This window comes from Schizosaccharomyces osmophilus, chromosome 1 (assembly GCF_027921745.1).
Source record: "Schizosaccharomyces osmophilus chromosome 1, complete sequence".
Classification (NCBI taxonomy): Eukaryota; Fungi; Ascomycota; class Schizosaccharomycetes; order Schizosaccharomycetales; family Schizosaccharomycetaceae; genus Schizosaccharomyces; species Schizosaccharomyces osmophilus.
In genome coordinates, this window is record NC_079238.1 from 4,007,112 (window position 1) to 4,031,338 (window position 24,227).

The following is a 24,227-nucleotide window of genomic DNA, read 5'->3' on the forward strand; positions in this document are numbered from 1 at the left end:
CTTCTCTTCATTTTTCAGTTTTCATCATGTCTAATGCTTATTCGCTTCCTCATATGCCTTCCATCACCACTACTGGTCCCACTTCATACTCTCTCCCAAACCTCGGTGCTACCACTTCATCTTCCTCTACCTCCTCCCAACAATACCCTCCTCCATCAACAGATTCCTCCTTTTCCTATTCTTCCTCCCAGCCTCGCCTTCCTCCCATCAATTGTATTACAAAGCCCTTTCAACATCCTCCTCCCCAATCTTCTTGGCCTCCTCTCTCTTCTTCCGTTTCTCCTTCCTCCTCTTCCGCCCTAAAAGAATCTTCCTCCTCTTCTTCTTCTTCTTCTTCCATACCTTACTCCCGTACCCTCCCCTCTTCCTCCAATCCTTCTTTCCCAAATTCCCTTTCCGCCGCCGCCGCTCCTTCTTTAACCTCCAACAAGGATCCTTCTTCTTCTTCCTCTCCCGAATCCCTTCACTCTTCTCCTTACGCGAATTCCAACAACTACATGCCCCTCCCCTCCCAACAATCCATCTCTTCGAATCCCTCCATTCGAAACGATGCTTTTACTACCTACGTTCATTCCGTCCAGAATCCAAATCCTCCTCTGAAGCCTTTATACCTCACTCCCCAGAATCTCCCCCCTTCTGCCATTTCTTCGGGTTCTAGCAAACCTTCTTCCCCGTCCGTCCCTACTCCCCCCCTCCAACAAATACCTGTCCCAGACTACCACCATCAGTCTTACTACCATCAACCTCATAAGCAGCAGTCCCCCGCTTCCAATCCCTCCTCTCATTCTTCTACCCTCTCCAAAGTTTGCCCACCTACTGGGCCTTACCCTCTCAACGCAAACGTCTCTTACGGCCGCAATGATTACTTGCGTCGTGTTACCTCCATGGTTCCCGTTCACACCGACTACATGAATCCCTATGTGCGAAACCCAGAACTTCGCACGAGCCATAAACTCGCCGAACGAAAACGCCGTAAGGAAATCAAGGAGCTCTTTGATGACCTCAAGGATGCTCTTCCGGTCGACAAGAGTACAAAGTCTTCGAAATGGGGTTTGCTAACCCGTGCCATTCAGTACATCGAACAACTTAAATCAGAACAAATGGCCTTGGAGTCCCATATCAAGAATCTTGAAAATCAACCTCATAGAGAAAATCAAGCCTGATCTCATACACCCTCGTTGTATGTTTTCGTTTCTGTTTGTCATTTTTTGGGTATGTTTTAAGATTTCCGTTTTGATGTTCTCCCATTTTTATTTTATTTTTTTTATCTATGTATTTTTAAACACGATGGGTGTTTCTTTTCAGGGTGCTGCCGCTCTACTCTGCCTTCTCTCAACACGGTCTCGTACTCTTGTTTTCTTTACAGGCTGCTTGCTTGTTGCATGCTTGTTGTATTCCTGCATATACTCCTTATAGAAATCGCCAACCATGCTACCGCCATTTCATCTCCTCTTACCAATTTTTTAGACTTGTGTCTCGTTATTTCTGTTTTTTATCTACTTTTTCTTTCTACTTTCGTGTCTTAAATTTTTTTTTTAAAAAAAAAAAAAACAAAAAAAAAATTAAATTAAATTTATATGACATATAAGACATACATATATCTAAAATTGTCTCGTCGATTTCTGTCATTCAAGTTTTCTGGTAAATTTTTTACTCTCTCCGTTTTCATATAGTTTGTAATGAATATCATGAGCCGTTCTTATCCATCTTCCTTCTTTTACTCGTTCTTTTTGAAACGCTTGTCAGATACCAAAGAATCCATGAACTCATTGCTGACAGGTGTGTGCCTAAGTATGGAAATACCGTAAGAATGTATATATTTTCAAATGGTAAAAGTTCTGGGAATACGAATTTTGTGACCACTAAACAAACCCCCGTTCCTCAGTGTCTTGACAGCCTAGTCCATATTTTACTCCAGCATTCGTTTCCAATAACTATTAACAGCTATAGTCTCCATACGCTGATCTTTACTCTATATTTTCATATAGTATGCTAAATGCTAAATCTTCATTTTCCCAATGTAATCCCATTGTAACCCAAAAGTTCACTTGTTTTACCAATTCGTATCGTCCACAGAAATCAACCCTTGTTTCTTGCGACGCCAAGCCCACCGATCAAGCCATATCTGCATTTTTTCACGAGATCGCTGGCTACCCATGTTTACCGTAGGAATGGTGGACAGGATATTCATACTAAGGCAAAACATAGTCAAGTCATAAAAACTAGAATGCTCACTATAGGGAGCTACGAATGCAGCAACTTTGTCGTTTGCTCCTCTCATAGCTCGCAAGTCGTGGGATACAAACTGTGGTGGCCGAGAAATTATGGACTCAAGGTTACTACTAAGATCAGCTCGTTTTTCTAGCGGCTGAAACGTCCATCCAGTAACTCGATACCCAATCACTCTCTCAAAAGAATTGTGTTGCTCGAGATATTCCAATAAAGAACCGGGCTGTATACCGCCCATAGTTACCATATGCACAGATGCCTGTGACGGGTCATCTGTTAACAAATCCAGCAATTCCTGGTCGCCAAGTTGTTCTATAATAAGTCGTTTTCTAGGCACCACAAAAATTTTTGAAGAAAGTGCTTTTGCTATAGCTATGGCAACCTTTTCCTTGCCAATGCTGTATGTGCTAACAACTATAAGCAATTTTGAGTTGGCTGCATTCCTCACATCTAGTGCTTTGCGAGCACACGCGTCAACAACGTCTTTTTGTGCAGGAAATGTATATTTTGGATTTAGGTATGTAGTGTCCAGATACAATTTATGGATAGTTTTGTCTTTCAAAGCTGGGTGTGTAACGTGAGCTCTAGAAGCCCGGAAATCACCACAATGAAGGACCCTCTTTGTCTTATTTTCGTGAAGAGTCTCGAAGAGAAACATAGCTGAACCGGGACAATGATTGGCATTAATGAGACAAACTGTAACACCCATAATGTTGTGAGGCTCGTTTAACGAAAGCTTGTGCACATACTTTTCATTCACGTGAAGGACATTGATAAGTAAATTTCCAGTGACTTCGGAGCAATATATAGGGCCATGTTCCCATTTCGAGGACAATCCACCGTAATGATCAGCATGGAAATGAGACAAAAAGTAAGCTTCAACGCCATCTATAGCTCCAAAGCTAAAAGCGTCAACGGCGAAGGGCATATTATAAGGCATAATCTTATAGAAAGGAGCCAGATTGGACTTCTTTGCAGGTTTATTAGCATCCAGGGTGGGCGTAGTTCTAGGGTCAACAACGATGGTATCAGCATCCTGTGAGCTTTTCGAAGACAAAAATAACTTCTTTTTGGCATTTTTAGCAAAGGTTTCAGGTGTTCGACCATCAAGGCAAGCGTTCACGTGTTCATTAGCATCAACGGAAAGGGCTGAAAAGTCAATTTGGCAAACAGGGCAGAGCATTACCTCCGGCATACTGATCTTTTCAATTTTGTAACTAGAGGACTTTAAAGGTTCTAGAAATCCAGTTTCGTTTTGAGGCGCCCATTGAGGAGGCTCCACGTTTTCAAGCTTTGTCGACGGGTCATTGAATCGTTCTAAAGCTTCAGGAGTTATTTCTTCGACTTGCAAACTGGTTGCTTTGGTTTTGGCCTCTTTCTGGGATGCCTCAATGGCTGCGGCTTCGTTTCCCCATATATTACGGCCAGTATTATTTTTTTGAAAGAAATCTAAAATCGTAGATGTTTTCCTTTTGCTCATGATATCGTATATAGACTGTGAGATTTATGCTCCAGCTATGATAGCACCTTTATCAAAACGGAATTTAAAAAAGGAGGTAACCTCTGGGTAAGCAACAGCTTCGTTATAAATTTTCGTTTGGTTTCGTTTGCTTCAGCAATCGAACCTTTACAAATTGTAAATCCTTACAGAAAAGTGAGAATGGGGCAAATTGCTTTTTGAGATAATTTTCCGATTTTTTTTAATTAATTAATTAAGAAGTAAAACAAAATGAAGGAACAGCTCTAAGTCGGTAGTAAAAAAAAAACAACTTCCTACTATTTATGTGGTAGAAAGGACAGCTAAGCCAAAGAGGAAAACTGCTTTTTATGTTGTTAAAGCAGTAAAAACCTCGAAAAAGGTTTTTTATTATAAGCAAGAACAGTCCTTTCGAAAAGAGTATGTTTAAAGGTCAAATGGAAATTTCAAATAGGATTTGGGGACATTTTGGATTGCGCATCATCTTACGAGTCGTTAATTCTGATTTAGGAGTTTCGGCAATTTCGCTAATAGCTGAATAAAATGTAAATATAGCTATTAAAGGCGAAATTGAAAGACTGGAAATTGTGTTTTTTTACAATGTTAATGGAAAATTCAATCAATACCTTGCTCGTTTGTCTTTCAGAAGCAACTTTCGAGTCCTTTTATGCCTAGCTTTCGAGGTGTCCCTTTCAAAAGTAAACGGCAATTCTTGAGAATCAGTAGAGGAGGACGCTCGGCAGTCAAAGCACCCAGTTTTCTTTGTCTTTTTATTTTCAAAAAATCTTTCATTTGTTAATGGAGGAAAGCTTTCAGTAGCGACTGCACCTACAGACCGTTTGTTACAAGCTTGAGAAGCAACGAATGAGAAAGGGGGAGGGGCCTTGCAAATCGAAAGAAATCCATCGACGATGTGCTCTTCAAATTTAAGACAAGGATGAAAGTAATACGGATCTGCTTCTTGTTTTCGAATTATCTCAAAATCCTCCATTTCCTTTTCGTTTTGTGTAAGTGCAGTAGACAAGTTTCATGTAAACAAACAAATGATGACCCATCGACTTGGAGCAAAACGAGGCCAAAGAAAATCCAAGAAAAAACATTAATAAGAAACCTCTTTTTAAAATTCTCAATGGAAAAAAAATTAGATGGAAATAGGAATAGAATAAACAAGGTTATAGTACAAATAAATGGGACATCTTCCTAGTAATGAAAAGCTTTTTGTATTAGTAAAACGAGAGTTCAATCTATCCGTATTGATTCAGTATTTGTGAAAGATTTTCAATGTAATTTGGACGATTCAAAGGTTTTTCGGAATTGGGAAGAAAGGAAATATAGCCAGCAAATTGATCAATGGATGCCCGAATACGATGTTGAAAAATCATATTTGTCAGTATCGCATCCAATTCATTCAGTGAGATGCTAAAGGTTTTCGCTAGACTCTCCAAAGATGCAACTTCATAAAATTCGGATACGAAAAGAAGATTTGTTTCCAAAAAATGCTTGGGATTTGCTATGAGTGTATGCATATACTGAACTTGGTGAGGAAGTAATAATGGCAAAATCGAGTTTGCATCCTCCAATGTAACAAAATTTCTTTGAAGGTATTTTTCGAGAAATGGATACAGCGGCAATTCTTTCACATTTGGAAGCAAGGACAGTTCTTGTAGAAACTGCAAAACGATCAGAGAAGGTGTCGCCAAAAGCAGACATTGTATAGCAAGGCTTAAGTTTTCAAGGAAAACAATCTCATTCCCCGGCACTTTATATTGAAGAGCTTTATAGTAGCTTCTTGCTGCATCTAAAAACTGTAACGTTTCATCTAGAGCCCTTGCGTTGCACAGCTGAAGCTCCATCAAAAGCTGATGATCATTTGTTTTGTGTGCGATAGGCATACTTGTTCGCATCAAAAGAATTGCCTTCTCCGGCTTGCCAAACTTAATATAATTCTCCCCTAGTCGAATTCTTAACAGTAAAAGTTGTTCCAAGTCACTTTCCAGATTTGCATGTTTCTCTAGCGTCTCTAGAGCAGTACAAAGGTTCTCGTAGTTGTTTTCCGCTTCGAAAACAGCAGCAAGCTGCAAGCTGCATTTTGCTAATAGCTCGGACCGAATGCCTTCTAATGGCGAGAGTTGTTCATACATGTATTCTAGAAGCCCTTTTCGAATTGCAAGAGAAGATATACCGGCTGTCACGTCTAGTAAATGATGGAAAGCTTCGTTTGTCCGCTCATCCCGGCCATATTGAATACATATTTGAACACAATTCTTTAACTCTTCGTACAATCCTTGCTCGTTTGTGTAATGTAAAGCCAATGTTGCCTGAAATCGCTCCTTAGAAAGCTTCCCTTCTAGGAAAGAATGCAAGACTTCATCCATTGCTTTTTACTAATTAATTTAAGTTGTTGTACCTTTCACAGCAAAGGTTCTTTGTTTCTTAGGGAAATCAAACTTTTTGGTGTTCAAGCACAGTTTTCTTTATAACGGAATCGAGGCTATAGGTACTATAATTTACTTTAATGAAATTCGCTGATTATAAAATTGTATAGTCAAGACAAACCGTAGTTAGTTTTTTGTTTTATATTGCTAGTTCATGAAGAGAAATTCCAGACTCTTCATCAGTGCTCACGCCTAACTATGGTCTGTCTCATCCAAAAAGTTAAGTATACTGGTATATTCGATATCCTGCTTAATACAATCTACTCAAAAAGCAATAGTTACTAAAAATTACATATTCAAATCAAATACCGAATGACTTTCTTACATGGGATCTACGATTATTGAACAAAGCAAGCTGTAAAAAAAATATGAAGACTAGATGGTCAAGGGCTTTTTATTCGCAAAGAACGGCGACTGAGTCTAGTAGAAGAAACCGAGGATCTTACCACCAGTGTCCTTGGCACGAGCTTCGTTGTGAGACATGATACCACGGGAGGTGGTCAAGACAATGATACCGACTTGACGAGAGGGCAAGAGGTTGTTGACCCACTTCTCAATATCCTTGATCTTGATGTTGAAGCGGGGAGAGATAACACCACACTTGTTGATACGACCGTTCAATTGGATAACAATCTTGCCAGAACGATGGTCATCAATCTCCTCGAATTCGTCAATGTAACCATGCTTTTGCATGACAGTCAAGAACTTGACAATGACCTTGGAAGAAGGACGGATAAGCACTTGACGACGTCCACGACGCTCAGCGTTAACAATGTTGTTCAAACAGTCGGAGAGGACAGATTGACGAACCATTCTTGCAAATTGCTTGGTATGGAGAAAGAAAGCTGTACGTCCAGAAGTCAAGAATTTCACACCTAAAAAAACAGTCACGCGGTAAGGCCTGAGTTCGTGTATTCGAGCGAAATGTGATACAAAACTTACTGAAGTATTAGGTCTCTGTTAAATTACTTTACAGCACTCTAGCGATGGCTTTTAATAAACATAAACAAAAAAACTAGGATTCTGCGACGAATTTTAATTTCAACTGAAAAATCCTTTACGTACAAAGAACAGATTTAAACATTAAAGAAAAATTTATTGGAGAGCCTATCGCTCCCTCAAGCATACAGAAGGATGCGGCAATTTTCGTGAACTTGACCTTCGCGCTTGATGCATTTGGTGTGAAAGGAACTTTTTAAGAGAAAGCTGCAATTTCATTTAGAAAGTCGTCTTTAAACTCTTCTAAAACAAAGTAAAATCATTAGAAATGAACTGTTTATTGTTTACTCCTTAACGCGTAAGCCGGTAAACAAACGCTGTGACTCATTAAATGTTATTTTCTTTCAATAGCAGAAATCATGCAGTCTCCATAATACCTGGCTTGAAAAGGCATCTTGTTAAAAGGCAGAAGAGTTTAGAAAACTAGAATATTGGAAAATAGAAAAGACAAAACTTGAACCACCTTGGTAAGAAATCGTTCACCATCCTTGAACCCTAAAAAAGAAGTATGCAATTTTGCCCAACCTGCGGAAATCATCTTGTGATAGCCATTGACGAAGAAGGCCGTAATGCTTTTGACTGTAAAACATGCCCCTACCAATTTCCTATTTCAGCTTTGCTTTATAGCAGACACGAGTTTCCACAAAAGAAAGTTGACGATGTGTTAGGAGGTGATGAAGCATTCGAATCGAACCAACAAACAGAAGTGGCATGTGATAATAGCAAATGTGATAATAATCGTGCTTACTTCTTCCAACTTCAAATTCGAAGTGCTGATGAGCCAATGAGTACGTTCTACCGTTGTACCAAGTGCAAGTTTCAATGGCGTGAAAATTAAAAGGTTTCACACTTCGGTTTTTATATAAAATATTTCTTGATATAGTGCTTGTTTCTGAACATATACGTGAAAGGAAAAGTGGATGTTTTCCTTTTTGTTTCCATGGATTGATTTCTTTATATAATGAGTTTATAAAGTTTTAGACGCTCATCTTGAGTTAATAATAATAAAATCAAGGGTTTACGAGTTAAAAGGAATCATTCTATTTCATTTCATCAAAACATGTTCTAGTAAATTAATCTCAAACCGTAATTATAAGGATCCGGATATTAACGAGTTCTAAAAATAAATGATACATGAAAAAAGCATTTTAAAGGATATAGTCTGTCAAGTACCATTCGTACATATCAATTATAAGCGCTCCCACATTTGTAACTTCATTGTTATCGGTTCACCGGATTCGTCAGTACTCAAATGCTTCAGTCGGTTCTGCCCAGTCCACTGACGGATCTGAGATGATTTGGCCTGCAGCCATTCTTTGCTATATTCCAAGAAAGGAACACTGTGACTGACGGTGTTTACCGGGGGTTTCATTTGAAATTTGTCTTTGGCACCTGTTACGGCAATTATGCGCTTCGTGCAACGGCACATCAAACCCAGAGTCAACAATCTTTTATCACCAATAACATAGACACGGCCGATGGAATTCTCCCTTGCTTTCAACATGTTTAATGCCTGTTTGAAGGTAGAAACATAGTGAACAGAATCATCAAAGGACTTGGGCTCCTGACCATCTGTGATTACAAGGGAAAATAACCTCTTCTTAAGAATCTCTTCATATTCATTAAACGTGTGAAGATTGCTTAAAACTATGTTGACTCCATTCTTAGAGGTTCGGGATACGATTTTTGAAATAAGTTCCTTCTCCAAATGATTATTGTTACTTCCCAGATGGTTCATACTAGAGTACTGAGAGGAAGCTAGAGCATTGGGTTTTGGTGTAGGAATAATGAGAGATATTTTCTTTGAAACGACTGGCCAATCTCCGCGACCGAAGAAGTCAATAAAGTCAGCAGCGGCCTCAACATAAGCATTAGGAGATGGTATTTGATGAGCACCGGGGTGGAATAGCACTTGTGAATCCTCACAAATTTGGATTAAGGTAGTAGAACTTTCGGTGGACAAGACGTTATCATACTTACCCAGGAAATGAAGAGTGGGCATTTTCAGTTTGATTTCATGAGTTTCTCCATCGATGGCTAGTGCACGATAATAACCGCTAAAGAATATGCCAAATCGAAACTGCTTTTGACCAAAATATTCTTGGTATTTCGGGAGGGTAGCAAACATTGCAAGATTGGCAGCTAAATTTGAGCCTTGGGAGAAACCCATGATCCCGTCGAAAGGGCCATGCTTGCATATATAAGAAGCCAAGTGCCCGTATGAAAATTTTGGTTCTAAAGTTTGGGAATCTCCATACTCGTCAATTCTCCACCATCCCCAGGTGGTAGAGGCTTCATCAAATGAGTCTTCAGAGTCCTCATCGGAGTAGCCAGCTTGACCTTTGTCATTCGAGAGTTTGATGGGACCAGTAGGAAAATAAAATTCGACATCATTGACCAATTGTTCACGCAAAGCGCGCATCTTTACAGACAACAGATTGCCCGATTCGCCATAACCATGCAGGCAAAGGACTTTAAGTTTAGTTGAAGAATCTGAAGCCATTATAATATTATCGTCTATTAAGAAGAAAAAGAGCGAAAGAAACACAGGTCAAAACAGTGTCTGAAACAGCAAACTTCAATCTCTAAGAAATGGGGAAAAAAAGAAGAAATCGTTTTTATAGCATTAAGTAAAATACATATAAATGCATGGATGGTTCGATATTGCCCAACAACTTCGTGTATACACGAGCCCAATGCTTGGGCTCATCGTAGTTGGTGTTCTGGAAAATTTCGGTTGTTACTTGACGGGTAAAGTAACACAATGCGGATTCTGAGCATACTTGCAGATCGTAAACAAACAAATCGCATTGTTTACGAAAATTGTAGGATATACTTTCACGAAAATAGGTACTTTTCTATGCAATAATGAATTGGAAAAATTGGTTTCGAATAGTTGAATAGTTACATGTCTTCAATTACTAGATAGCTTAAGACTTACTCTTTCAGTTTCTACTCTCAACATGCTTTATCAGGTACGGTGACGAAACCTTTCGATATTTATTCATCCTTCGTAAGATTTTTACTTACAAAGATACACACGGACGTTGCAGCATTCTATTGTTTGTACATCACGTTCTTTATTGCTTAAATCCCAATTCCCACGAACGAGTCATGTTACTTCTCCAGATATCCTAGATGATTGAGTCGAATTAAGCAAAAATATGTGTAAATAATTCCTTATATAAAAGAACTAAACGCTTCTGGAAATCGAACAGAAAACGAACAACATTACCTGTTAGTCTCGAGCAAATAGGTTGGTTGTATTAACTAGTCCATGAAATGTAGCATAATAGTTTCAAAACGATGCAGTACCTCCATTTGCATTCTTCTCTACAACCAACTATCTTACAGTGCTGAATGATTTAACGACATTGCCTACCCTTTTTACAGAAAGAAACAAAATAATATTACATTTACGAACATATGTAATTGTACCAAGTCAAAAATTGGACAGAAAGAAGAAAAATAAAACTCATCCTCTTACCTATAGGTAGACGGTCCGTTTGTTTGTTTGCAAAAGATAGCCAAATTCTACATAAATATATATAAGAATAGTTTTCCAGTAATCACTTTAATCTGCGGATTATAGAAAACGTACTTTTCATAGTAAAAATCGTAATTTCAGAATATAAGAGCTTTGTAACCAATCTGTTACTTCAAAATTCTCTTTCAACTCGAGGGTTAAATTATCGTCATATCATCGAGCTTCGTCGCATATTTACTGTGATGACTCATTGTGTGAAGTCTCTTCAGAAGACACAGAAGCGGATTCAGCCGATGCTGCTTTTTCAGCATTCTCTTTTGCTTCCATAGCGGCCTTTTCTTCAGCTGCAACCTTGTAGCCCATCTCTACTTGCGCATCCCATACGGGATAATATACCCCAAGGTTTTCTTTTAAAGGAACGTCTGTATCAGCGTTTCCAGCAGGATCGTTATACACAAAAGGATGGGGAGCGGCTCTCTCATAGTAAACAGGGCTGACTTTGTCAGAATTGTATTGGGATAAGGATTCCATATAGCTGTTGCATCTGAAATTCCAAGAACCTTTCAATTCAAGTGGCTGACATGATGATCGGGTCAAAGGAGTCATGAACGTAAAAGGGCTATAGAGGTAATAAACACCCACCATCAACACAATGAAGGCTGTTGTAATGAAAGAATAGATAGGACGGCGCTCCAGGACCACAACTCCAACGAATGACCAGCCCACACCAAGTGCCGCAATTCCAAAATACAAGGCTGGAAGATAATGATACAAGAATACACGATCCGTTTCAAGAATATAAGGAGCCCAGTGAATTAACCAAGCGAGAGAAAATTTGCCAATATTGTATGAGTAATGGTAAACATTAGGACCTCCATCTTTGTAACCCATATTCCATCTTGCAATGAAAAACAGCATTACCAACGCAAAGAAAAGAGTCAGAGACAACACACTGTACCAAACAACGGGATTACCAAAGAAGTAAACCTGGAGACCCTGATCTGATAAAAATCTCAAAGGTCCTAACAAGAAAGGCCACGTCAAAGCATGACTTTCGAATTCATGTCCATCTCCCATTTTTCGGTCCTTTAACCACATCAGCTTGTTTGCTTCTATGAATTTTTCAAAGAAACCCGGCTTTCTGTAAGTTATTTTTCTAGCATCGGAAGGCATTGCATCGTGGAAATTTGATTCGATAACCCAAGTTGTACTTCGCTCGATACAATTTCTACAGCATGTAACCTCGCGATGGTCTTGCCCCCAATCAGGAAGACGGCGATGGGAAGTCATCAACTCGCAGTTAGTAAATACGTGTATCAATCTAAAATAAGTATTTAATGCCTCAACTGTGCCATTGGAGGAGGCATAACGAGAAGGACGGTCAAGTATTTGAACACGGTATAAATCATTTCCATCTCCTTCGAAACCAAAGCCACCGTAACCAGAAACTTCCAGCTGCCAATCGTGATTACTCACAAGAGGTCTGTGATCGTGAGAATGCAAGGCTCTTCCTGTCATGATATGGCGAAGACGAACAATGCTGCCATCTTCCAACAATTCGACATTTTCACGCTTGTTTTCATTAGGATTATCATGTTCGATGATCCAAAGAGCATTTTGATTAGGACGATCCGTCAATGAAATTATCTGTTGTTTAGTGCCTTCGGGATACACGAGTTCGTTCGAATGCAAATAACCGTGTTCAGGAATAGCATTACGAATTGTTACCAAAGAGCCGTACGCCACATCTGCATATTGCTCTTCAAACTTATTATTCTTTAATGCGTACTTATACTCAGGGGTCAAAAATGAATCGTAAGTACTAGACTTAACTGCTAATTCCGAATGAACAGTGAATATAGCGAGGTATGTAACCATGGGAATCCCTATAAGATAGAATACATAATTGAAACCATAACGAATGATACGGGTGATTGGCACACTGAGGTCACCAAGTAAATTCCAAAGATGGAATACCACTAAAGCTAATAACCATAAAAGTGTAAATACTCCTGAAAGCTTAGTGCTGATTACAAGGCCAAGACTAATACCGGTAGACAAAAGACTGAAGTGCCATTTTGTGGAAAAAGGGTGTTTTTGCTGGTTTTCATAGTACATCCAGCAGAAGGAGGTTAAACCCATAAAAAATAAGGTAGGAGTTTCAATCATAACATAGCGGCTCATTGTAATTAACCCGTTGTCGAAGATAGCAAAAACGGAAGCCATGAAAGCAGCGGATTTGGAGTTTGATGAAAGATACACATTACCATACATTAAAGGGATCAAAAGAGAGCCAAACCCAGCGACGATTAAACGAAGACTCCTCGCCGTTTCAATGGAAGGGAATTCCTGCCCTGTAGAACCTACTCTTGTAAGATTAGGATCGGAATTAAAGAATGTTAGACCAAAACTAAGTAATAGCTTTCCAAGAGGAGGATAAACATCCAAAACAAATCTATTCGATGCGTAATCAAGGGCATAATTTATGTATCTTAACTCTTCAAAAACCACCTTAGAAGGAATCATTAAGCGTTGAACTCGAATAGCGAATGCAACAACTGTGAGTAATATCACAATTCCAAAATCTCTAGATGTGAAGAACTTTCGAGGGCGAGAAAGCTCCACATCACGGACATTTCTTCTCTGCTTTTCGTTCTGCACAGCAGACGACGTCGACTTGCCCATTTTTATTCAGTACAGTCTTACCAACGCTGTTACCAAAATTACGAATATTCTTTTTGTTATTTATGCTAAGAAAAAGAACAAACGTGCCATATAATACACTATGACAAAGACTTTAGCAAGTAAGTGTTTGTAGTACAAAGCTTACAAGTTTGAGTAAAAGCGTTACTTCCTATGGACCAAGTAACATTTGATTGATACTTACAAGTGGTCGTAAAAAATGCAGAGTACTGTTTCAATATTTGTAGAGATTCATTATATTCATTTGTCAAAGGCATAACTAAAAATGGGGTAGACATTCGGATTCATATCAAATTCCCGGTTCATTTTATTCTAAGCCGATATAATTCCTTCTTATTTTAAATTTTAACAGACACAAAAAATTCCGCCTTCCTATACCCTTTATTTTTGCTTCCTGTCTAAGTCTCCAGGTAGCTATTTTTTTGCCGAATTCAATATACGGAATGTGTTGCGACTGAAAATATAGGAAGCCCCGGATGCAATTGTTGTGCATCCAACTAGATAACTAAACTTGTGTTAACAATGAGATTCCTTAAATATTTTAGTACAATAGTGATTTTCACTTACAATAGTGGGGTTTTGGCGATTTCAATGTCTATCGGTAGTATCGGCTCAGTAATTAAAAGACCAAGCAACATCAATTGAAAAGCAGTATTCCACTAACTTCATTAGTAACAGAACAATAGATCCAAAATACCTTGCTAATTGTCGTAGGCCGTAATTCAGCAGTCGGAAGGCTAAAATCAAAATATTGCCTCACAGTTTTTGGAGATGGGAGAGTTAGGTATCGGAGAAAGCTGACCATGGACACAAGCAAAACATCTCTTCCAATTATTAAACCAGCTAGTAGTGCTGCAAAAGTTAATAATGAAGCGGTAAAACAAAAACATACCAGGCATTGAGTTTTGATATGCCAAACAAAGTGTCAAACATGTCATTAATGTCTTGTCAGCAAGAGGGTCCAAAACCGTACCAGCAACGCTCCGCATGTGAAACTTTCTAGCAAGATAGCCATCCACCAAATCGGTAAATCCAGCATACATAAACAAACAAGCAGCTGCTTTCGCGTAGTTGTTCACATAAAGAAACGCAATTAGTGGAGATGAGAAAAGCCTTGACAGGGTCAGCATGTTAGGCAATGTAAATACATTCTCACGAATGGGCAATTGAAAGCCCTTTATTTCATTACGTTTTTCAGCTGTGGTTGGTGGTTTCGAAGAATTGTGAAAACCACGAATACCACCCATTGTCTTATCCAATTTTGAACCAGGCATGTGTCGGGAAAGGGCCCATCGCATGCCTTCCCAAACATTTTTGGCAACATGCTTGGCAGGGTATTTGGGGCTGTTATCCGCACCCTGGAATATACCAGTACGAACCAAGATGCTAGTCCACCCATAGTCGTTGGCTCCGCGAATATCGCTTTCGGGATTATCACCAACCATAAAGATTTCTTTGGGGAAATTGGGGATACTCAAAGCCTTTCGCTTTGCTTCAAGGATATTGGTAGCATAATCGTAAGTAACTTTATGGGGCTTCCCATACTTAGTAAATTTCATTTGCTTTCCAGTAAGCTCATTATAAATTTTTTCACAACAAGAAGCAAATGCACCTTGACCCAAACGAGGAAGTGGGTACTCATTTGGCCAAACCAAATCGGCACTAAAATGTTAGTAAAATAAACATAACGTCCGAAACCATCACACTAGGAATCTTTGTAAGCTTACTTTGAAAAATATATATCAGGTCCCTCTTCATTTGTTTCAGATATAGTACCTAGAATACCGTTCTTCGATTGAGCCATTTCCATAACAAGTTGCAAATCAAGTCCAAATCTCACTGGATCAACATAGGTAAACACGGCCTCAATGGGTTGATTCAAGTCAAAGTCACGAGCTTTTTTCAAATCGCTTTCTGTAAAAGAGGTAAAGGGCCAAAATGGAGAACCACGCTTAGCAATTACATCAAGTTCATTGATGACACTTGGAAAGCCATACATCTCAGCTGTCTTCCGTACGCTGTCGTCGCTTCCTCCGAGAACGAGTATATGTTTGTACTTATCTTTGAGATTTTTGAATGGGGTGTGCGACTGACAAAAGTCGACTTCCTTCAAGCTAATCTGCAAAAGCTTGGACAAGCGCTCGGCTCGTGTTGTTTCATGCATTCCACCTCCATTCGTGAGTAGAATGAACGGAATTTTGTGCTCCTGAAGATAACGTAAGCTAAAAGGTAAGCACAAATATTACAATGATCTTGGCATTTATAAAATATGCATACGTCTTAGTTCCTTCTGTCAAGCCTTTCCCTCCTCGAATTAGGACACCATCAATACTTCAAGGCGTTAGCTTTCTATCAATCAATGGATACAAAATGTAATTACTCAAATGCGAAGGCTACATCAGCCACTCGATTTCCAGCAGTCGGCGCTTCTGTTGTTAAACGTCGAATAGCATGATGTTTCGCTTGATGGGCAGCAGCCTGCCAGTATCTATGATTAATAGCACGAAACATAAGAAGCAGACGGCAATTTATCCAATAAAAAAATTATTTTTCCAGACGATTTACTCCAAAATTTTTTCAAAGTATGGAAATGGATGCGTCTGAAAAGGCCGTTCACGGGTATACATCAATTTACATGTATGATACTTAGTGAACTCATTCATATATGTCAGTTAGAAGTTCTGCTAGTAAAATAAGCAGAATAGTGGAAACAAAAAAAAACATTACTTTTTGAAAAAGATTCTATATAGGAACATTGTTAGGCCTTACTAGTTCAATCAAATGCATGCATACAACATATACCAGTATGCCTAAACCATACACGATAAACGAAAATAGTATAATCAAATTATTTACATATACGATACAAAGAGAGCAGGAAATGAAGTGAATTGGTGAAAAGGAGTGGGTAGTAATATACAAGCAATCGCTAAGCAATCATAAACTAAAAATACATTATATAAATCCTTTTCTATAGATCAACGACGTTTATTTGGAGGAGGAGCAGCACCAAACGAACTTTGTGTGGCTGCACGCTTCCTTCGCTCAACCTCTTCGGGAGTGATTTCAATGCCGTTGTGTACATCGAAAATATCAGTCCGGTTACTGACTAATCGTTTCATATTTGCAGCAACATCGACATTCTCCAAGTTCAATGTAGATCTTCGTGACTCTTCAACTTTACGTTGTTCACGCCAGCGGGGGTCTAGCAAGTGAACGCGCATATGTTCTCCCATTTCGCTTGCTGGAATCATTTCACCGGTGAATGGACTACGCTCCATAGGTACATGGCGCTGGAATGCTTTAGGCACAGACTTAGTGGGCTTTGAAACACGGATGGGTGCGTGAGCAGCTGCACCCATAGGCGAAGGCTGTGTTGCAGGTGAAGGGGATGTTTCTGCGGATGTTCTTTGTGAAGGTAGTGAAGAAGGCATTGCGACACCAAATTCGGCTTTGGCGGGTGCATTCAAAGGTTCCCAAGCAGCTGAAGTGGGGGGAGCTTCTTCAATGGAGTAATTCATATCGGGCATAGTGAACATTGCTGACTTTTGTTCTAACGTAGCGGTTTGCAAATCAGCCAAATTTGTCGGTTTGGGAAGTTTTGTTGATTCATCTGCTTCGGTGAACTGGATGACCTCAACCACGGCGAAATCGTTCCAGTCAATCTGTGCATATTCAATCTTTTCCCTCTCTTGTTCTTCTTTACGCTTTACCTTTTGGGTTTCTTGATATTTCTGCCACTCAACTCTGGGCTGTATTCGTGAAAGAACGCTATAGGGATCCTGGATATTTTGACGAAGCAAAGGTTCAAAAGGTGGAAGAGTATTTTTTACTAAAGAGGCATATTGTTGTACTATACGCGTAAAGTAAGGATAAAGAGCATGATTATGGTGCAAAAAATCAAATTGTGTATTTCCCCATTCTTTTTGTGAAAGTTCAGCAATGAAGGTACGCCCTCGGATTGCTGCGTAGCGAGCTGTGAGTCGGAGTACGTTTAAGTCCTGCGCTGATACGGAAGGCAAGGGTTCTGAAAACAAATACGGAGGAGGTGCGGGAGGAGCACTTTCGATGTTTTTTGTGATAGGGCGCGCCAAGTTTGCTGCTCCTTGTCCAACCCCGGTAGTCGCTTTTAGTTTTCCTTGTCTAGCTTCTTGAAGTTTGTGTTGATAGTACCTGTAGTAAGGATCGTCCACTTGTAAAAAAGAAAATTTTGGATTTTTTATCTCATTTTGGCGAATCTTTTCTTCAAACGCTGGGCCATTTCTAGCGACGTAACCGGCGGACTTGTCAATGATCTCTCGGATTTCTGGGGGAGGAAGAATTACATTGGTAGGAAGACCCAAGACGCCGTCTTTCTGGATACCATTTAGATCAGATGGAGGTGTACCAGCAGTGGAAGTCATCGCCACGACGATAATGGTAGATTTCGGGGTTTTTTTATAAATGAAAAAAGATAAGCCGAACCCAAGCCCAAAAAAACTTTTATAACCTAAAAAAACCTTTTAAAAAACAAATAAAATGAATGGTTCACGAACAGTGCTGTTTTAAGAAGCGAGTGGACGCGTGGTAATAGGAAGTTCGTTGAATGTCCAAGGTTAGAGGCATCACGACACTAGAAATTTGTTTTTGTAAGAGATAAAAGGTTACAAGAAAATGAAAAGGAAACATATTGAAATATTTCTTGCACACAAAATATTGGAAGAAAAGTTTCAACCCTTTTTTTGTGAAGTGCCAATACCTCTTGTTTTTTACAAAACACCCGTTGGTTTACATAAACTCCCCAAAGAGCGTTTTTTAACATGCATTTAAATAGACAACAGTTGAAGAGTCTTCATAATTATCAATACGTGGGTGTTGATAATTCTTTATTATCTCGACATGTTTTGAAGCCGTACTGGTGGAACCAGTTGCTCAAAGTGATCCCAATGTGGATGGCGTATGTTGGAATGTGTGTAGAAACGCGAAGCTAACGTCTTGAGTATAGCCCTAATCTGATTACCTTGACGGGATTGGGATTTGTCACCGTGAATGTCATAACCATGCTTGTGTACAAGTATGGATACGGAATGGAAGGGTACCCTGGCTGGGTGTATGCGTCTTGGGCTGTGGGGTTGTTTTTGTATCAAAGTTTTGATGCAATTGATGGATCGCAGGCGCGTCGTACCAACAGTTCCTCTCCACTTGGGCAACTGTTTGACCATGGTGTGGATGCCATCAACACGAGTTTGGAAGTTTGGCTGACCACAGAGTTATTTCAGCTGAGCATTCCCTTGGCCATCATTACTCAATGTGCTAGCTTGTTATACTTTTATGCTTCTACGTGGGAGGAATACCACACGGGCGTCCTGTATCTGTCTTACTTCTCTGGTCCCGTGGAAGGCATCTTGATGGTTTGTGTATTGTTTGGTATGACTTCCTATACCGGCAGTGTATTTTGGACTAAACTTCATCCCACCCCCGAGTCTTTTGGAACCCTTCGTTCTATAATTCCTTATTACACCTATGGCTCTTGTATGTTTAACCTTATGGGGGTTGGTTTGTTTTTGAATATATACCAAAGTATTCGGAATACAACGCGTACTTTGAAAGAGCAAAAGAAGTGCGTTTGCAAGGGCTTGTTTGGACTTTCTCCCTATCTTGCACAGTGGGCCGCCGTCTTTTTGCTTTATGCCAAATATCCCAACTTTTTTGAGGAACAGTTTATCGCAATTTATTTATTAAATGCCATACTATTGGCCTATTCTGTTGGTATCGTTATTGTCTCCCATGTGACCGAATCTTCCTTCCCTTACTGGAATGTTTTGATTTTGCCTTTCATGGTGAACGCTCTGGATGCCTATACGTTTGGAATCCTCGAGGGCCATCAAAAGGAATACTTGTTTGCGTATTTCGGTTTTGGTCTAGGGATCTATGGGAACTTTGTTGCCCATGTAATATCATCCATCACCGAAGAGTATGGCATTTCCTGCCTACGCCTTCGCCCCAAACCAGATGAAAAGAAAAACTAAACGAAGCAAAACTAAACAGTTCGATCTTTCATCCTTCCTAGAAGCCGCAAAACCCATTTTCGGTTGCTTTCTATCTTAAACCTTTCTTTTCTCGTTTGTTCGAGGTTTGATGGTACGGTCAATATGATATTCTATTAAATCTTTCCTTGAAGGGGCCATCACTTTCGTCTACAACTTTAGGGTAAGTAGTAGGTAAAGGCATTAATAATATGAACCTCTATGTTTGCAGCGAACCTGTTGTTGAATGTTGTTGAAATATCTTGCACAAGGAAGGCTGAGTTGTTCCCAATGACTACATTTTTACCTTTTGTTTACATGTCAGTTACGCGCAAAAGAACCCGAAATTAGAGTTCAGGGTTGGGGCTTGCACTGAATAGATTTGCAAGAATTTAGGAGATGGGAAGGACCCTTTAAAGTTAAATTTGCGGAGAAAATTATAAGCTTCTAAGATTTTCTCTATTTTCCATGTACAGGGTTTACGTTTGACATATAAGGGTCGCCAAATATTTTACAGTTTAACCTAACGGGCTCTTCTACTGAAGACTTTATTCTTTACGCTTTCCCTTATACAGGAGGAACCTAAAACTTCGAAATCGGGTTGGAAACAGGACCTGGCATTGGTTTTATGACCCTCCAGAATGCAAACACTATTCTGTTCGAGTTTTTATTCGCATTTCTACTCGTTTTACTTCATATAGAAACGGCTTTTATTTGCTAGGAAGATTATTACATGGTTGCATCATTCACTTTGACCGGAAATAAGCTTCGAATAAAACCCAGAAAATCATTACATAATCGATGAGTAGGTCAGGCTGTTTTTTTCTATATAAACAGACCGATTCTTCACTTATTCACCATTAAAAACTCTCAACAACGATTTACTAGTGCGCGCTTTCTTCACCGAAAATTTTCACCTCAAAAAAAAAACCCTAAAAATTCTTTTCTTCTTATTTCTCCTATCTTTTTGGACACCTATCACTTTCTTTTCTAGATCTACTTTTCATTTATTAATTTTGGAAAAATAACTATTTAAAAACATGGACAAACACTTTATTAACGACCCTGATGTCTTGGTCAAAGGCGCTCTTAAATCCTTGACTTCATTAAACAAGACCCTTACTGTTCATGAGGAGGGAAAATTTATTTACTACCACGAATATAATAAGAAAAATGTCAGTGTTATATCAGGCGGTGGTGCAGGGCACGAACCCACTCACTCCTCGTTTGTTGGCAAGGGGATGCTAAGTGCTACAATCTGTGGCTCTATTTTTGCTTCCCCTTCTTCTAAACAAATTAATGCCGGTATTAAGCAAGTCAAGTCGGATGCTGGTACTTTGGTGATTTGCAAAAATTATACGGGCGATGTCCTTCATTTTGCTATGGCTGTGGAAAAAGAAAGAGCCGCTGGAAGACAGGCTGAATTGGTCGCCGTGGGCGATGATGTCTCTGTTGGCCGTGCCAAGAGTGGTAAGGTCGGTCGTCGTGGTCTCGCCGGTACCGTTCTCGTTCACAAATTGGCCGGTGCCGCTGCTTGCCATGGTATTGCTTTGGAAGGCCTTGTAAAACTTTGCCGTGCTGCCAATGATAACATGGTCAGTATTAACGCTTCTTTGGCACATGTCCATGTTCCCGGACAAGGTGCTCGTTCCGAAGATGAATGCATGGCTCACGACGAAATGGAGCTCGGTATGGGTATCCACAACGAACCCGGTTGCCGTCGCATCTCCCCTATTCCCTCTATTGATGAACTTGTATCTGAAATGCTAAAGCAACTCTTGGACCAATCGGATAAGGATCGTGCTTATGTGAATATCAACAGTGAGGATGAGGTGGTGTTAGTCATGAATAACCTTGGTGGTTTGTCCTTGCTTGAATTCAGTGCTGTTTCTAGTAAAGTCGAGGAAGCCCTTGCCGAACAGTATTCCATTCATCCAGTCCGTGTCTATGCCGGTACCTTCACCACCAGTTTGAACGGTCTTGGTTTTGGTATCACCTTGTTCCGTACCACCGACCTTGTAAACATTAATGGTAAGGATATTTCCTTCATCGATTTGCTAGATGAACCTGTTGAGGCTATTGGCTGGCCTTACTGCCAACCTGCAAACAGAAACTCCAAGAACAAGATTGGCAACATCAGCATTCAAGAAGCTCATGCCGATATTCATTCTCCTGTCAAAATCAACAAAGAAGCTGTTCGCAGGATTATTCTTACCGCCATGCAAAATGTAATTGATGCGGAACCCGAGATTACCAAGTTTGATACAATTGCGGGTGACGGTGATTGCGGTACCACATTGAAGCGGGGTGCTGAAGGTGTCGCTGACTTTGTCAAATCTGACAAATTCTGCGATGACCCAATTCGTCTAGTTCGCGATATTGCCGACGTCATTGAAGACAATATGGACGGTACCTCTGGTGCTTTGTATGCCATCTTTTTCCATGGTTTCGCCAAGGGCGTGAAGGATCATCTACAGGAAAAGAAGGATGTTTCCACCAAGATGTGGTCCAGCGCCCTGAATGCTGCTTTGAATACTCTCTTCAAGTATACTCCTGCTCGCCCTGGTGATCGTACTATGTGCGATGCTCTTGTTCCATTTGTCGAAAAGTTCGTCGAAACCGACAACATCCATGCTGCTGTTAAGACTGCTCGCGAGGGTGCTGAAAGTACTGCATACTTGCAAGCTAAGCTCGGTCGTGCTGTTTATGTTGGTGGAGATGTGAAGGTTCCCGATGCCGGTGCTCTTGGTGTTGCTGCTATCGTAGAAGGTTTCGCCAAGTAGACACGCATTATTTATAACCCTTATATTTGTTGTATTATTATTATTAGAAGAACATATATATCTAGTTTTATCTGATTCTAGTTTTATGTAGACACCGCAATACGTTATATACTTACTACCAATGAAATGCTTATTATATAGAAATTATTATTTCCATACTTGGATTGTCTTTTACTGTAATTGCAGATTCGTAACATCGTAACACAAAAAGAATAGAATGAATTTGTATTCATCGTCATATTATTTTACTGTACAAGGTAAGGTATCTTATGTTGTTCGGAATTTTAATAAAGGGGTTAAAGATTTTTTACCATTGACTTTACTAATTGAACCTGCTCATCATCATTCAAAAATTCCGACTGTTTTATGCAATTGCTAATCAAAATCGTGGTCGGAATCGTTTCCGAGTGAGTCCACACACGTCCGTTCATCCCAACGGCAATTTCAAAAGGAACATAGGTGCCAAGAGCTTGCAAAAGGGCATTTTGAGGGGACAAAAGTTTTCTGCAGTGTGATAGGGATAATCCAGTAATCATATAACCTTCTTTTAATTCTCCAAAACCGCTAGCTTTTCCTGTGGCCGCATCTAAACATTCCAGCTCTGGTTCCATATCGCGGTCAGCCAAAGATACGCGAGCATACACCAAGCTTCCAACAGTTAAATTTGGTTTGCTTTTTCGAGTAACGTTCTCAAAGGCCAATGCGTTCAATTGAGCACTATGTGCTGATCCAATATCCACCCGATAACCCTCAGCAAAACGAGAAGTAATTTGCCCAATGACCTGATCATTCATAGCAGGAATATACTAGAGTAGAGTTAGCACCTGCTCATCAGACAGGAAAAGACACAACAAGTACATAGACGCCATCGTTTTGCTCTCTCTAGTCATGTCTTCTTTGAGTGATTACAAATCGCACTATCGATTTTTCCTGACTCGAATTTCTTTCTACTTACTCTTTTCATTCTTGTATCCACCAATACAGTGTTTTTGACTCCCTGATGCAAAATACCAGGTCGAGAGACCTTGATTTTATCTTCATGATCGTGTTTTTGATGAACTAAGCCAGGACCTAGTCGAACAGTTCCTTGCTCTATTACATTAGACAACTTTACATCGTCTCCTGGAAAGTAGTAAGAAGGACTTGATTCTTTAACTTCTGACATGTTGTTATATTCGAAGTTCTTTATTGCAGTGTTTACCTTGGATGAAAATTACCGTTTTGCGCAGCACTAGAACGCTATTTGAATATAGTGGCTTATTTATGCCTTGGTCCTTTGAACGACGGCTTTGTAAAAACAGTTTACTGTATCCCAACACAGTCTTTTATTACGTAAAGTGTATATAACAATACATGCTTCTTGTCGTTAAATATTCCTAGAGCACTCCCTTTCACAGTGTTATCTGGTAACAATGACCCATCTTTATAGACACAAACCAATATAAACATATGTCTGAATGGCAGATAATCAGTACTCCTCGCCGTTAGAAAGGCTAGACGGAATTGTAGACGATGAATTCAATGATAACTGCTCGAATACGGTGTTTGATCCACCATTCTATGGGCATCCCATGTTGATTCCGCCGTCTCCTTCATTGACTACGATGCTGCGAGCAAGGTCTACCACGCCCGAAGGAGACGAAATTGACGTCTCTGAAATGGATCAGCAGGATTGGGATATCATGGTCAAGGTCCCTACTTATGAATACTATGGATTCGTTCTGTACCTGGTATCGATGGTCGCTTTTGGCCTCTTCATCTTTTGGGCGATTCTTCCAGCTTCTGCGTTAAATTATTTGGAAATACATTCCTACCTTTCTCGTTGGTGGGCACTGGCAATTCCAAGTTGGATATTGGTGCTGGTCATTTATATCCACGTTGCTTTGAGTGCATACAACACCGAAGTGCTGACAAGGCCTCTCAGTAGCTTGGAATTTTTAGTAGATCAATATTCCCAAGTAGGCGAAGAGGATGGAGCCGCTTGCGGTCGTGTTGTCGACCTTCGCCTGTGCGATGTAAACCGTCAACGATACGAGGTCACAAATGCAAAGTAAGGATGGCTCCAGGAAATCAGATGACCTTTATGTTGGCTTTTTTTTCTCTTTTACT

At 39.9% G+C, this 24,227-nt stretch overlaps 14 protein-coding genes across 14 annotated transcripts; 5 read left to right on the forward strand and 9 right to left on the reverse strand.

Moving 5' to 3' along the window:
* Positions 1-26: 26 nt before the first annotated feature.
* On the forward strand, positions 27-1,163 carry esc1 (DNA-binding transcription factor Esc1; the record flags this gene model as incomplete). Its single annotated transcript, XM_056180617.1, has 1 exon — positions 27-1,163. The coding sequence occupies one exon, from the start codon at positions 27-29 to the stop codon at positions 1,161-1,163; it is 1,137 nt and encodes a 378-aa protein (XP_056036182.1).
* Positions 1,164-2,053: 890 nt separating this feature from the next.
* Positions 2,054-3,709, reverse strand: pso2 (DNA 5' exonuclease; the record flags this gene model as incomplete). The annotated part of the gene is made up of 1 exon (XM_056180618.1): positions 2,054-3,709. The coding sequence occupies one exon, from the start codon at positions 3,707-3,709 to the stop codon at positions 2,054-2,056; it is 1,656 nt and encodes a 551-aa protein (XP_056036183.1).
* A 616-nt stretch (positions 3,710-4,325) lies between these two features.
* mug103 (Schizosaccharomyces specific protein Mug103) lies at positions 4,326-4,697 on the reverse strand (the record flags this gene model as incomplete). Its single annotated transcript, XM_056180619.1, has 1 exon — positions 4,326-4,697. One exon carries the CDS (start codon positions 4,695-4,697, stop codon positions 4,326-4,328), a length of 372 nt encoding a protein of 123 aa, XP_056036184.1.
* Positions 4,698-4,950: 253 nt separating this feature from the next.
* On the reverse strand, positions 4,951-6,081 carry csn4 (COP9/signalosome complex subunit Csn4; the record flags this gene model as incomplete). Its single annotated transcript, XM_056180620.1, has 1 exon — positions 4,951-6,081. The coding sequence occupies one exon, from the start codon at positions 6,079-6,081 to the stop codon at positions 4,951-4,953; it is 1,131 nt and encodes a 376-aa protein (XP_056036185.1).
* A 480-nt stretch (positions 6,082-6,561) lies between these two features.
* Positions 6,562-6,954, reverse strand: rps2201 (40S ribosomal protein S15a; the record flags this gene model as incomplete). The annotated part of the gene is made up of 1 exon (XM_056180621.1): positions 6,562-6,954. One exon carries the CDS (start codon positions 6,952-6,954, stop codon positions 6,562-6,564), a length of 393 nt encoding a protein of 130 aa, XP_056036180.1.
* Positions 6,955-7,648: 694 nt separating this feature from the next.
* On the forward strand, positions 7,649-7,978 carry rpc11 (DNA-directed RNA polymerase III complex subunit Rpc11; the record flags this gene model as incomplete). The annotated part of the gene is made up of 1 exon (XM_056180622.1): positions 7,649-7,978. One exon carries the CDS (start codon positions 7,649-7,651, stop codon positions 7,976-7,978), a length of 330 nt encoding a protein of 109 aa, XP_056036181.1.
* Positions 7,979-8,329: 351 nt separating this feature from the next.
* Positions 8,330-9,643, reverse strand: fsh2 (serine hydrolase-like; the record flags this gene model as incomplete). The annotated part of the gene is made up of 1 exon (XM_056180623.1): positions 8,330-9,643. One exon carries the CDS (start codon positions 9,641-9,643, stop codon positions 8,330-8,332), a length of 1,314 nt encoding a protein of 437 aa, XP_056036398.1.
* Positions 9,644-10,861: 1,218 nt separating this feature from the next.
* ogm1 (ER membrane protein O-mannosyltransferase Ogm1) lies at positions 10,862-13,312 on the reverse strand (the record flags this gene model as incomplete). Its single annotated transcript, XM_056180624.1, has 1 exon — positions 10,862-13,312. The coding sequence occupies one exon, from the start codon at positions 13,310-13,312 to the stop codon at positions 10,862-10,864; it is 2,451 nt and encodes an 816-aa protein (XP_056036397.1).
* A 432-nt stretch (positions 13,313-13,744) lies between these two features.
* On the reverse strand, positions 13,745-15,841 carry crd1 (cardiolipin synthase/ hydrolase fusion protein Crd1; the record flags this gene model as incomplete). The annotated part of the gene is made up of 7 exons (XM_056180625.1): positions 13,745-13,835; positions 13,898-13,989; positions 14,028-14,182; positions 14,223-14,992; positions 15,058-15,552; positions 15,608-15,661; positions 15,711-15,841. 7 exons carry the CDS (start codon positions 15,839-15,841, stop codon positions 13,745-13,747), a joined length of 1,788 nt encoding a protein of 595 aa, XP_056036396.1.
* Positions 15,842-16,308: 467 nt separating this feature from the next.
* sap114 (U2 snRNP-associated protein Sap114) lies at positions 16,309-17,733 on the reverse strand (the record flags this gene model as incomplete). The annotated part of the gene is made up of 1 exon (XM_056180626.1): positions 16,309-17,733. The coding sequence occupies one exon, from the start codon at positions 17,731-17,733 to the stop codon at positions 16,309-16,311; it is 1,425 nt and encodes a 474-aa protein (XP_056036395.1).
* A 396-nt stretch (positions 17,734-18,129) lies between these two features.
* ept1 (diacylglycerol cholinephosphotransferase/ diacylglycerol ethanolaminesphotransferase Ept1) lies at positions 18,130-19,338 on the forward strand (the record flags this gene model as incomplete). The annotated part of the gene is made up of 2 exons (XM_056180627.1): positions 18,130-18,266; positions 18,315-19,338. The coding sequence occupies 2 exons, from the start codon at positions 18,130-18,132 to the stop codon at positions 19,336-19,338; spliced, it is 1,161 nt and encodes a 386-aa protein (XP_056036402.1).
* Positions 19,339-20,375: 1,037 nt separating this feature from the next.
* Positions 20,376-22,118, forward strand: dak1 (dihydroxyacetone kinase Dak1; the record flags this gene model as incomplete). The annotated part of the gene is made up of 1 exon (XM_056180628.1): positions 20,376-22,118. The coding sequence occupies one exon, from the start codon at positions 20,376-20,378 to the stop codon at positions 22,116-22,118; it is 1,743 nt and encodes a 580-aa protein (XP_056036401.1).
* A 296-nt stretch (positions 22,119-22,414) lies between these two features.
* Positions 22,415-23,283, reverse strand: rrp40 (exosome subunit Rrp40; the record flags this gene model as incomplete). The annotated part of the gene is made up of 2 exons (XM_056180629.1): positions 22,415-22,924; positions 23,074-23,283. 2 exons carry the CDS (start codon positions 23,281-23,283, stop codon positions 22,415-22,417), a joined length of 720 nt encoding a protein of 239 aa, XP_056036818.1.
* A 292-nt stretch (positions 23,284-23,575) lies between these two features.
* On the forward strand, positions 23,576-24,172 carry mug84 (pig-P subunit; the record flags this gene model as incomplete). The annotated part of the gene is made up of 1 exon (XM_056180630.1): positions 23,576-24,172. One exon carries the CDS (start codon positions 23,576-23,578, stop codon positions 24,170-24,172), a length of 597 nt encoding a protein of 198 aa, XP_056036399.1.
* Positions 24,173-24,227: the final 55 nt, after the last annotated feature.